At 35.5% G+C, this 13,171-nt stretch overlaps 2 protein-coding genes across 3 annotated transcripts in view; one reads left to right on the top strand and one right to left on the bottom strand.

The window, feature by feature from the left end:
• Positions 1-640: 640 nt before the first annotated feature.
• On the top strand, positions 641-5,024 carry LOC132052453 (protein PALE CRESS, chloroplastic). Its single transcript, XM_059443997.1, has 7 exons — positions 641-821; positions 930-1,000; positions 1,872-2,066; positions 2,822-2,908; positions 3,514-3,564; positions 4,015-4,197; positions 4,377-5,024. The coding sequence occupies exons 1-7, from the start codon at positions 719-721 to the stop codon at positions 4,608-4,610; spliced, it is 924 nt and encodes a 307-aa protein (XP_059299980.1). The 5' UTR covers positions 641-718; the 3' UTR covers positions 4,611-5,024.
• Positions 5,025-5,910: 886 nt separating this feature from the next.
• Positions 5,911-13,171, bottom strand: part of LOC132052440 (isoamylase 2, chloroplastic) — a 71,241-nt gene continuing 63,980 nt past the window's right edge. Inside the window, exons 1-2 of one of the 2 annotated variants that reach the window (XM_059443976.1) lie at positions 10,339-10,367; positions 5,911-8,761 (exon numbers count right to left, since the gene is read on the bottom strand). In XM_059443976.1, coding sequence (XP_059299959.1) covers positions 6,083-8,689 — 2,607 coding nt within the window. In that variant the 5' untranslated portion in view covers positions 8,690-8,761; positions 10,339-10,367 and the 3' untranslated portion in view covers positions 5,911-6,082. Of the gene's footprint in view, positions 8,762-10,338; positions 10,368-13,171 lie in introns of those variants that run through there. The other variant, XM_059443984.1, reaches the window with a different exon arrangement.

The raw sequence follows: 13,171 nt of genomic DNA, 5'->3' as shown, positions 1-13,171 counted from the left end.
AAGGGGAAAACGAACAAAGAGGGAAATCAAAGATGAGCAAGGCTAACTCAAGTGTTAAACATCTTGACTTCCCCTCAATAACTTGTGGTTAGAGTCATACTGAGGTAAATATATTTAAATTCTACATACTGATTGTGTAAAATATTTATACAATTATTTGTCATTTAATATCCAATTGCCAATAATTAACCGCCGGTGATAAATAAGAATTATATTCTTAAAAATATGGTAAATAACATATATGTTAACATACACCAATTGTGAACAAAAGATCGCAGCTTCAAACGAAAAAAGACATAATTGTCTTTTGAATTCATTCAGTCGCAAAACGTGATGCATTGAAGGAACTGAGTACAAACAAATTTGAAATTTGTGAAAAGTTTTTGAAGTTTGTCCATTTATTGGTTGATTCTAATATTTATGTGGACCAATAAATTAGTGCAACCTATTTAAATAAAGCTATATATGTTTCATTTCATAATTCCGTTGAAAAGAGGAATATCTTTAACCCAAAATTTAATGCTAAAGGGCTTCTAAATAAAAGGAGGGTCGTTGTAAACCCAATAAGTAAGATGACAATTGGGGTTCAACAAAGATAAATTTAAATGTAACTTTTAATATTTTAGGGACATTAATACAATATAGAATTTAAGCACAAGAAAATATAGGAAATTAGAGCAATTGAAGGGTTGTCCTGGGTTTTAGGGAACAGCAAGAAATGGAGGCAATAGCTGTTGGACTAACATGCACTGCTTTTCCTTCAACTTCATCTCTTTCAAGAACTTCAATTTTTACTTCAATCAAATATCCATCCAGAAAAGGTCAGTTTTCTATTTTAATCTCTTCCTAGTGTTTTTTTTTATTTTTTATTTTTTATTTTTAAAAAGAGTCATTTTTGAGCTAAATTGATTAAAAGTTACAATTTTCAGGACTGCACAGAAGAAGCAAAGGGATAGAAGAGAAGGACCTTTATGGACTTCCAAAGGAATATTATGATGATGTATGTTCCTTTTCTTTTCCCAATCTTCTGCTTCTGTTTTTTCTTTACTATATTACCAGTTTCTAGTTTGATTCTTGAAAAGGGTACAAGAGAAAGATAATACTCCACCTGTTGGAAAAAGATTTATGGGGTTATGGGGGGCTAAAAGCTTTCAATTTAGTGCAAATTTTTACATGATTTCTTGAAGTAAAATTTACTCTCTCCGTCCCAAATTAAGTGTCTTAGTTTGACTGGACACAAAGTTTAAGGAATAAAAAGAGATTTTTGAATCTTGTGGTTTTAAACTTGCCATGTAGGATGTTAGAATTTTCTAACTTACTAAATATAGAAAGAGTTGCTCTTTTTGGGACAGACTAACAAGGAAAGTAAGGCACTTAAATTGGGATAGAAGGAGTGTATATTTAGAAACTACTCCATCTGTCCCATTTTAACTGGCGCTTTAGCTCAAGAAAAAGTGTCTCAAAATAATTGTCACTTTAGGAATTCAAAGACTAAAGTTGGCAAGTGTTTCCAACTATACCCTTTACATTAAAAAAAGTAGTTCTTTTTAATACTGCCCAATTCTCAAAAAACATCTAACTTGATAAGCAAGGGGTGACTTAATAAACTATACCTTGTTTCTGTTGTTCTTCTTAATTAGCGTGAGTAGCTAAAAGGACAGTTAAAATGGGACGAATGAGTACATAAACAGTGTTGTAATTCACAATATTTTGAATAAAAGTATATTTAAAAATGGCTTGATAAGATAGAAGTTGTCTACTCCCAAATTATATTTAATAGGGGGAGCATATATATAAGCAAAAGGAGGGGAAAAGGAAAGTTTAATCTTGTTAGCATGCTTTGGAGTTGGTGCTAAGCTTTCTCTTATTAGGAATGGCAAGCTAAACAAAGGGAAAAGACCAAGGAATTCCATAAACTACGTCAACAAGAGGAAGATGAAGAGGAAAAAAAGGTGGACGAATATCGTGAAATTGGATTGCGCTTGAAAGATTATCCAGAAGAAGAGCTTCTAAAGGCCAAGAAATTGGTTGCCAGCTTTATTAGATCAGCTGAAGAAGTGGAAGAGGTGAACAACTTTTATTGCTAATGTGTATTCTTATTTGTTTCTGGTTAGATATAGATAATATACTCAAGGTGTATGAGGCTTTCCATGTGATGCAACTGTATTTGTTTTATAGCAGAATAGATTTATAACCTTGATGAGAACATTAATATTGTACCTTGTTAAGTATTTGACTTAATAACCCAGCCAAGAAGACGATCAAGGCCTGATCTTACCGTAGGAAGTTCAGTAGTTACTTCCTGACATAAGTGAAAAAGTAACAGTAGGCTACTTTAGGTAGGGTAAGCCTTAGTTTTTAATGAAGCAGACTCTATCCTTCCGTTTTCTGTGAGCCAGATTTACCTGTTGTATATTCGTGATTGTAATTTCCTTCACCTCCCCCATCTTGTTTGTTCGGTTTTGATCTTGCAATACAACTATTCTAATCTATCATGCCTTAATTATTTTTGAAGTGCATATACTAGAATTTGGGTCATTGAACTAAATTCCATTTTTTTATACTGAGAAATCACCGAGGTTCAGAAGTCGGTGGATAATGGGCCCGCCGCTCTACCTTTCTCCACTTAAAGACCAGGCTTTTGTTTAGGGCAGGGTTCGAACCTGTGACATGCGCCTAGACCACACAACGTGTGTTGCACTCTTACCACTAGACCAAAACTCTAGGGTCAATTATTTTTCTTTCTAAATTCCAATTTTCTTATAGCTTTCTTATTAGAGATTGTTTCTTTTATGGATCTTGATTTGATACTTATGTGCAGAAAATTGAGGAAGCTGCAGAAAAAGGCGAACTCGATGAACTTGTTCTATTGATCATATGGAATCGACTTGATCTTGCTCGGCGTGATGTAAGCATTTTACTGCTTATCTTACCTTTCTATGACCAACTCAACGACCCTTGCTTTTGCCTATTTGTACAATGGATTTGCCTTTTGGTCGGTAGTATAAGTCACGTTCACCTTAACATGTTCTTTAGTTCATGAGCTCAGGTGTTTTGGTTTAATTACCGAAAGGGAAAGTGGTGTCTGCTCCAAATATATCACACTTATGCAGTAGCAAATTTGGAATGTAATCTAGACGGTTTCCCCCAAATAAAATGGCTTTGTTTAAATGAGAAAACATGCCCAAACATGCATGATATTCACGAAATTCTATTATTAGGTATTGTTCATTGGCAGTTCTGTCAATTAATTTGGATTTCGTCTTGTTGTGTTTAAAGTCCTTCATATGCAGTGTACAATCTTTGATTAGTATGGTACTGTTGCATTAATAACCGTCTTTTTTCTACTTTGGGGTATTAAAAGAATTTGCACCTTCTAAGTTCTGTGCTTGTATAGAATATCCTCTAGAAGTCCATATGTAGTAGCTTCTTTAGCCCCCACTCCCAACACTTTAGGAGAAGTACCAAAAGAACAGTCTAATTCATGTAAGATATCTTTGTTGCTCTTTCCAGGATGAGAAGGATGCAGTTCGAAGTCTTGATCTCCTGTACAGGCGAGTTGAGGTATGTGAAAACGGGGTTTCAGTTGGAGTTTTTTTAGTATCAATTAATGAAATTTTGACTATATTACGCTATATTTTTATTTGACTCATTTATATTTGGTAAATTTATCCTTGATAATGTCCAACTGAGTTTCCTTTCTTCTCTTATGTATTGTATTCCTCTGCCCCACCAAAAGCAGCTTTTGTGTAGCTTACTGTCACCTTGATAAAGTGCACCTCATCTTAAGTATCCAGTTTTGATAAGTATCTTACCCATTTATTGATCTTCGACGAATTCACACCTAGATGTGGTTTACTTTTTGTTTTTGTTTATTACTTATGTCCTTTCCTTTAGTTTGTTTTTACATTTCAAATGGTAGGCTTTTCTACTTTTGTGTGTGTGTGTGTGTGTCTCTCTCTCTCTCTCTATTGTTTTTGCCTTTTGTCTTTAAACCTTTATCCTTGTATTTAGACAGAGATTTTGAAGCGGGAAGCAACTCCTGCTATGAGACTACTGAATGATCTTCTGAATATGCATGATGGCGGACTAGACAATGAAGGATGGCTCAAGGCATGTAAAAAACGTTTGGTTGATACATTTCCTCGGGAGGACCCATTTAGTATTCTTGTACCTGCAGGTTTCGATTTCGACACGGTATATTGATACTCTTTCAAATTGCTTTTCTGATTTGATATAAACTGTCTATCTTCCCGATCTTAGTGTGTGAGATCCATAACCTGATTTAACTTGTGTGATATTTATGTTCACCTTTCTATATGTTACTTCAAGACATCTGAGGTTGATTTTCTTCCACTTTCTGCATTTGTTGTTAGCATCAAGGTCCTCTAAGACCAGGTTTGGACGTTGATGATGTGCTTTTGAGGGTAGATTTTGTCAGAGAGGTGAACGAACTGTTAAAGGAGGTACGATCTGAATATACTGAATCATCAGACGCACAAGGATTTGATCCAGAATCAGTTGCAAGTAGATTGAAACAACAGGAGAAGCAACGAGCAATACACCAAGTGGAAAGTCTTTTGGATCTGGCCATCAACTTGGAGTGGTAGTCAAGTTGCTCACTCTTCCTGATTCAGGAATATTGGCAGAGTAGAAATCTCATTAGAGAAGAAAAATTCACTGAATGTTCATTAATAGTATGCCCCGTTCACGAGGTTCTCCCAGTGCAGTTAATATATATATGAAATGTCCAATTCCATCTATCATTATAGTAACGACGACTCCATGCCACCATATTGTAGCATCTCATTTCAGATAATTTTGGCATGCCTCCTTTCTTCCTGCCCCATGGAACAACTGCGTGCTGCTGCTCTCTCCCAGCCGAGAAGGGTTTCTATATATGATAGCTGGAAGCATAGTATTTGAAGCTTTATTTGTTAACCGAGTATCAGTCACTAGGGGGGATATATTACTGTTTGGAATCAAACTGTTATATAAGAGAAAAAGCTCAAATTATAACGACTCCTGGTCGTCTTCAATCAGCATTCAAGAAAATTATTTCCTTTGGCATGTTGCCCAGACACTCTTTGTTTAATGTCGTATGAAATGGTTCTATCTTGAGGAAAATGTTTTCTGTGAAGAAGCATTTCCTAGCGTTTGCTTACCAGAAAATGTTTCCAAGTAAGAAAATGATTTCCCTTACAACTATTACTTGCTCCAGCTAGTACTTAGAAACTATTATTGATCTTTAAGGCTTAACAATTTCATCAGACACCATTCAATTTCCTAATCCACTTACCAGTTAAATACTGAACTTTTTCCCAGAAAATATTTTCATGGAAAATAATTTTCATCATACCAAACACACTAAAACTTAGATATGATCAAACCTATGCTATTATGAAAAGAAGCCATAATATGGCTGCCATATGCTTGTTGGCAAATCTTTTGTTTGAAACACAGTAAGAAGCAACTGTTATATTTTAACAGGTAGGTGCATGTTTAAGGATAATCATAGTCAGTTTGGCTTTGTAGAGTGACCATTGATGACTGATTCTCCAGATGTGCCAAATTCTCCTCTCATCTTTCTACGAGGCATTTCAAAATTTAAGTGGCCTTCGTCCTTTACTTGAGCTCCAAGGATAAAAGTAGATGAACATCCATATGATCTCCATCACAATCAGCAATAAATCCCTTACAAACTAATGGATATAAACAAATAGCACTCCCCTCCACTAAAACAGGCTGGAATGCCTGCCTAATCTATGCAGAGTAGGTGCTCTATTCATCAATCCAGTATAAAATCCTGCCAATAAACTTGCGCGACAAAGATACAATGGCATTACTAGTACATGCTACACGAGAACTCGAGGTTCTTCCAGCTGCAAAAGAAAATGTCAGATACAAGTATTCTCAGTAAACGCCTCTTATTTATTCATCTGTTAAAAAAAAAAAATCCTCTTATTTAAATATATACGAGCTTTACAAACTATTGCCTCTTAGAAGAAAGTCTAATATGCTTTGTCTCCTTGCTAAAATCTATAGTGAAGGAAATAAGAGGCCTTATGATACAAGACTCAAGTTAAAAAAGCAACAAGCCAGCAGTTTCAGCTAGTCTCTGTGCTTCAAACAGCAAACAGCTGTGAGACTTCATTTCATATGCAACTAATCCATCTTCAACTGGAGTCCCCTTCTCATCAAAAAATCCGGGAAAAGGAAGAGCTGTATCAACGAGACGATGCCATACCATACCTGTTGGAGGTGGCGGAAGGATAACACTCTCTGAATCGCCTGCACTATTGAAGGCAACAAACAGGTCACCTCCGATATCAGAGATTAATGTCTGGCTGTCTAGAACATCAGCCTTCAAAGTCATAGCCAAGAATTTGCTAGACGGGTCATCCCATTTCGGAGGAGAACGGTCACTCCCATGCCACTGGATATTTTCTTCCTTCAAGAAGGTTCTCTTTTGAAGAAGATCACTTCTTCTCATTCTTAAACTAGTCAAGAATGAAATAAACTGAGTAGTCTGAATCCCAAAACCAGTTTTTAAAATATTCCAATCCAAAGACTTTCGAGCATCATATGCAGGGGAACCTCCTGTAGACTGGCCACACTCATCTCCCATGTTAAGTACAGGTACACCCAGAGAAATGAACAATATGAACAGAAAATTACGAACTTGTTTAAGTCGTCTCTCTAGGACAATATTATTAGTCGTAGCGCCTTCTTCTCCACAGTTCCAACTTAATTCTGAAGCCACTTCACTACTACCGAAGCTAACCAAGTCAACAAGAGTAAGTCCAGAATTTCTGGCAATATAATTAAACGAGAATGCAGGGCCTCGTCCACCTGAGAAGATATCCCCACTTCCACAAAGTCGCGTTGCTAGATTGCTTAGAGGACCCTCGCCTCTCAAGAAGTCCCGAATGTCATCAGAAAATCTCATATTCATCTCTGCCCATCTCCTCCAGTGAGGGAATAAATTTTCCTTCGAATCATTGGCTACTGGATCCCAACTATCCGCAATCATCTTGACATTTGAAAGTATAGGATCAAAGGCAATAGCTTCAACTAATGGAGGACGAGATAGAATCTCTCCATGGAACCCTCTCAACAAGGAAGAAGCGTTTACAAAAACAAAACCATCAATATGAAACTCAATTACCCAGTGGCGGAGAGAGTCCAAAACCATTTGTTGGACAATGGGGTAATTGCAATTCAATGCATTTTGAATATTCCGATCCTGACCACCTTTTATGCAATATGAAGAGTTATCAACATGCTTCAAAGGTGCATCCTCTGCAGTGTGAGTGAAAACAACTTCAAGAAAAACCTCTATCCCGTTAGCATGTAATTTCTTAACCATATCCTTCATAGATTTAATGACAGAAAGAGGGTCACCAGAACGTCCATACATATTTCCAGGTGAAAAGAAATGCCACGGAAAATAGGGTCCTTTCTGCTCCTCGAAAGGGAAAATTGGCTCCAGTAACATTGCATTCACACCAAGATCTTTGAAATGGTGCCATTTTTCGCTAATGCCAGAGAAAGTTCCAGCAAGGTCATCAGGTAGCTTACTGGACTTGTCCTTTGTAAATTGAGTCACATTTAAGCGATAAATTACTAGTTTCTCCATTGGTAAGCTAGGGCGTACTTCACCGCTCCAATCATAGCCAGGTTCCTGGCATAGTTCTCCAAGATATTTTGGACGTATCTCAGACCCACCCTGAGGAGGAATAACGCTCCTTATAACCTTAGCATATGGGTCCAAAAGAATCAGCTCTCCCTCCCCAGAAGTGGCCGCCTTGCATCTATAACCATAAGTCTTGAATGGCAAAGAACAATCTAAAGCAGCATGCCAAATATCACCGGATCGATTAATATAAGGATCTAGATCAATCTCTAAAGGAGGCTTTTCAACTGATATGTCATCATACAAGCACAAAACTACACTTTTTGCACTGCGTGAGGAGAGAGCAAAATTCATGGATCCATCTGGCTGAAAGGAGAGACCCAATGGAGCAGGATGCCCTGAACTGAGACCAACTGGTACAACAAAATTTGTGTTCCTGTGGCTTCTGATTTCTGAGCTTCCGATGTCATAAACTAGTTGTGACTTCATATAGAAGGAGATATAGAAGGGGGCTAAACTTGCTTCAAAATCCAGCTCGACTGTGACCTTGCCTGAAGGTCCTTTCACAAATGGTGTTTCAACAGTACTACTTTTTCCATCTGCTCCACGTCTGTTTTGATCTAGAGGCATAAAGCAAGATGCATCAGATCTAAATAGGCCCCAAACCATAACCAGCTCAGCATATGCATCTGAGAGCTCTAATGGCAAAACTTCTACAAGCACTTTGTACTTTCCATTTGTCTTTTCCACCAAGACTTTCACTTGACCACCAGTATCTGTCCTGAATAGGTAAGTGGGAACCCTTTTTGCAGTTGGAACAAGTGAACTGCCCGATGCTGATAGTGCTTTTAGTCGATGAGTCTTCCTAGAAACTTCTTGATCATTTTTTTGACCTATGCCAGAGAAATTCATCTCTTCCCATTCCAGCTTCCTTAAACTGCATACTACTGTTCCGCGGTTACCTGGAGGTGCAGGAACCAACTTGGTTGACTCACTACTGCCATAGCTCCACAAACGTGAATGCACAGCCAACTGTAATGGTGAAGTTGCCATTTAAAATGCAGCACAAAATGTTACGACAGTTCAGATGTAGAGCTTGGTGGATCACATATTCTTAATCGAGTCCTGCAAAAACACGAAAACAAACATTATATATCCCAAAGGAGTTGGAAGAAGTGGTTGCCTTCGCGAGAACTTTTTATCAGGCAGAACAACTAAAGAGTAGGACAACAATAATGGAAGTAATAGATGAATTGAACGTGGAAATAAATTACAAGAATTATTGCCAGATCAATGAAAGTGCACCCACTGCTCCCAGAAACAGTAGAATCAAGAAAGATTTTTGTAATTAGTGATTTACGTGGTGCTTGGATCATTCTCGGGAAAATATCTTGTAATGTTCTTTCAAAAAGATTTTTAGGAAAAGTTTTTTGAAAAATTGTTTGTATTTGGATGACTATCTTTGAAGAAAAGTCTTTCAAAATATAAGTGTGTGCGTTTAACTTCGTTCAAATATGGAAAACTATATTTGGACATGCTTTTACTTTGATAAACTATCAGTTAAACATCCAGGTATGTAAACACTATAACGATATTCCAAAATCTACATCATTAGACAAATAATATGTTTGAATATAGAACAATAGTAAAAACGTAGTTTCTCTTCTTAGAAATAAATCAACAAAATTACATTTTCAAAATGGAATTGCTGGAGAATATGAAAGCATAGGGGAAAAATGTGATAATTATAAGGGAAAGGGGTTAAAAATGCCCTTTAAGTAAGCGAAATATACAACATTTTCCCTCCGCTAATAGGTCGGTCCAACCTTAGTTGGACCAACATGCCCTTATTTCACACAGAACCTAATTAGAAGACTAATTGGAGGGCACGCATACATTAAGGGCATATTTGGTCCAATTCAGTTCCTAACTGCAATTATGCAACAACTCAGTTAAATTGTAGCAAAGTTTCTTGCCAATTTAAGGCATCACATAGAGCACATATTGTACCATTTTAAGCAACTTGAGTTAGAAGCTCTAGGTAAAGATACCACAACCATAATATCATTAAAAAGAGAATTCATTACATTACTTCAAACCATATAATATCTTTACGTTCCATCAAACCACAAAATGCATTTACAAAGAACTAGAAAAGCTTGAAACACCCCTAAACTATGCCGAAATTGTCAACTACACACCTAAACTATGACGAAAGTGTCAACTAGAGACCTAAATTATGAGGGATCCTATGACCCCTAAACTTATTTGTTCGTATTATTTACCCCTTTCAGTAATTACCTTGTAAAAAAAAAAAGAAGTTAAAATGCAGTATGTGCAACCATCGATTAATATAACAAAACACACCGATTGCTTAAAAAATATACTCATAAAAGCTTTTTTGGACCAAATGGGGATTCTCAGAAAATGAATTTTTACTGTTTAACTGCAAGTAAGCAAATAGTATCAGTCTATCACAAATTCAAGCTATTATATGAAGCAAAGAAGAATTTACACATATTGTAAGAATCATAATGAACTATGATAATCAAGTTGAAGTTTTATTTAAGCAACAACGGGAGTGAACAAAACACTAACATCTAATTTACTCTAAGAATTTTGTACTGAAGCATAAAAAATTAATTGCAAAATGAAGTGATATCTGGTTTAAACAGAAATGAAAATATGTAGAGAAAACATACCAATTTGATTGAGTCAGAGAAACAGAGTGCAGTTGAGAGAGTGAGTGAGCGAGCAAGTTACGAATCTGATGGTCCATTTATTTCTTCTTTTTTACATCCATGCCCTTCACCAAATGGGCCCCTTTTCCTCAAATATCGAGTGGATTAAAAAGCAAGGATGCTCGTCCAAGGGTAAAATTGTCAGATTGCTATAACTTTTTGCAGGCGTGTACGGTCTAGCAGCTCTCCTTTTTTATGATTGGACACTTGTACCAACCAATGGCATTGCTTTTTTCTGCTCTTCCTGTAAATTCCAACTAATACATAAAATTCCTCACTCCCACTCCTCTATTTCGTTTCCTCAATTCTTGAGTCTTGAGTGTCAAATAAAAATAATAAAAAGAACTGGTTGGCTTTGTGTTCTTCATAAATCATAACTCATCGATTACCTTTTTAATGTAGTGATAAAATCTAAATATTGTATTTGCTTTTAAATAAAAAATATATGTTGAGTACATATGTGGAAACTGTTAGGGATCGTTTGATAGGAGGGATAGGATGGACTGGATTATTAATCCAATGGGATTGGAATTAATCCTATGTTTGGTTGGTGGTATAACTTTTTTATATCCCATCCAATCCCATGTAGATGGGATAAAAGGTGGGATAAGGTGGGATTAGTAATCCCACATAAAGGGTGGGATTAGTAATCCTAGCTTATCCCAACCCAGTCCCATCTACATGGGATAACTGATCCTCCTACCAAACGACCCCTTAGTGTTTCATTTATTTTACATGGGTATTTCCTCTGTCTCATATTACTTGTCATATTTTTTTTTTTATCTTTTGCACATTCCTTAAAAAATCATATATAAAAGAATATTTTTTATTTATTTATCCTTATTTGTCTTTAAAAAAAATATGCACTCTATATAAGAACGAGGCTAAGCTAATATTATTGATATTTGAACAATCATAATGTCGATCAATAATCACTTGTTTGAACTCTTCAAATTTATAACTTTTATGCGTTAATCAATATTGATTGCTTTAATATTAAGGGTAAAACGAGATACAATTGATTAATTTCATTTTAATGATGTAAAATACTCGTTCCGTCCATGTTTATTTGTTCATGTTTGACTTGATACACCGCTTAAAAAATAATAAATAAAACTATCTTACTGCCTCTAATTATTAAGAGTCATCTCAATTATTGAAAACTGAATTGAAAATAATTAGAAGTACTTAATAATATAAGGGTAGGACAAGTATCAAATGATAAATTATTTCTTAATTCAAACTGCACAAATAAAAGTGAACATTTATTTTTAATATAGAGGATAAGGTAAAAGTGGACGAAGTGAGTAACAAATATTTTGAACTACCGATTTTTAGTAAACTACCAATTCAATAAGTTGTGGGCAATTTGCGCGATTGCCCTTTGTTGGGGTGGTCTTTAATTTGTGTCCCTCATATTCTTAGTCTTTAATTTTTACCCTTTGCTTAAAATATCCCGAGGTTTTGGATTTGAATTTCGGCTTGTCATAAAAATAAAAAAAAATCGCAAGACAAGACTTTGCAAAAAGTTTCGCTTTATGCGGCGGGCTTTGTCTTAAGGCATAACTAAAAATTCTCTCGGATAACCTCGGGATATTTTCGGCCACCTTTTTAAGGGGCAAAAATTAAAGACCAACAATTTGAGGGGCAATAATTAAAGACCACCCCAAATGAAGGACAATCCGCGCAATAAAATGATAAGTTTTTAAAGAAGCTTGTAGAATCCAGTATTACATAAAATTAAAAGAATAAATTAAGAGACCGATAATTATTTTTCTTAATACAAAATTTTAACATACATAAAGAAGTAACGAGTTTAAGACACATCAAATACGAAAATGGGATAACCTTCCTTTTATTTGTAAAGTTACATACAAACACAATGATACACGTCAAAAGTTAAATCAAATAACAGTGGAAAACGATAATAATACGTAGCATAGTCGCTATTATATTTTCGGGTGATTTTTGCAATACACAGAAGTGATGCATTTTAAGGAAAATGAATTGAGGTAATTTAAAGTTACTGATATAAGTTCAAGTTTTTTTTTGGAAAATAATTTCTCACTTTTGTTTATCAGAATATTTTCTAATATTATCATACTATTCTAAAAAGTGAATAATATACAAACATATTATGCTCCCGTGCTTACTTTTAATTGTTGTAGAGAAAAAACACATACTCATCCGATCCATTTTAGTTGTTGTCCTCAGTAAATATAGATGATTAAAAATAGTTGTCATTTTAGAAAATCAATATCTCCATCTTTATTGACTGTAAGTAGTATAAGTAGAAGACACGATAAATGTGAATTGTTGGGCCCGTGCTCTCATCTAGTTTCAATAAAATAAGTACCCAAATAAATCCTAATATCTCACATCAAACATTCTGTCACATTAAATTTTAAAATATGAAATACAAAAATTTATATGGAACACTTAAAAGATTTTTCTTTAAAAAATAGCAGAAATTGTACAAATTTGTACACCCCAATCCCATCGGGCATGAGAACTCTTACTTAGAGCCGAGCGAACCCTCGGCATTCACATAATGAAACTGGACATATAATTTTTTTTTGGAAATATAATGAAGTACTTTCAGTCAAACCATAGAAATTTGCGAACGATACTCAATTAATCAAAAATCGAATAAGCCAAACTGACATATCGGCCTACATGGTCGCTTTACTCAACGCGACATCTCAACATACTAACCAGAGCAAAGTCTCTAAGAGTAAACACTTGAATCATATGAATCGGGACGGAGCCCCGACATACCCGTGACACACACACA

This window comes from Lycium ferocissimum, chromosome 1 (assembly GCF_029784015.1).
Source record: "Lycium ferocissimum isolate CSIRO_LF1 chromosome 1, AGI_CSIRO_Lferr_CH_V1, whole genome shotgun sequence".
NCBI lineage: Eukaryota > Viridiplantae > Streptophyta > Magnoliopsida > Solanales > Solanaceae > Lycium > Lycium ferocissimum.
The sequence above is the reverse complement of the archived record's forward strand: the minus strand, read 5'-3'. Positions and strand labels throughout refer to the sequence as shown.

Excerpts from the sequence above, each read along its gene's own strand:
- LOC132052453 (XM_059443997.1), top strand. The coding sequence starts at position 719 with ATGGAGGCAATAGCTGTTGGACTAACATGCACTGCTTTTCCTTCAACT. Across the intron at positions 822-929 it reads CAAATATCCATCCAGAAAAG|GACTGCACAGAAGAAGCAAA; the intron begins GTCAGTTTTCTA and ends TACAATTTTCAG. Across the intron at positions 1,001-1,871 it reads CAAAGGAATATTATGATGAT|GAATGGCAAGCTAAACAAAG; the intron begins GTATGTTCCTTT and ends TTCTCTTATTAG.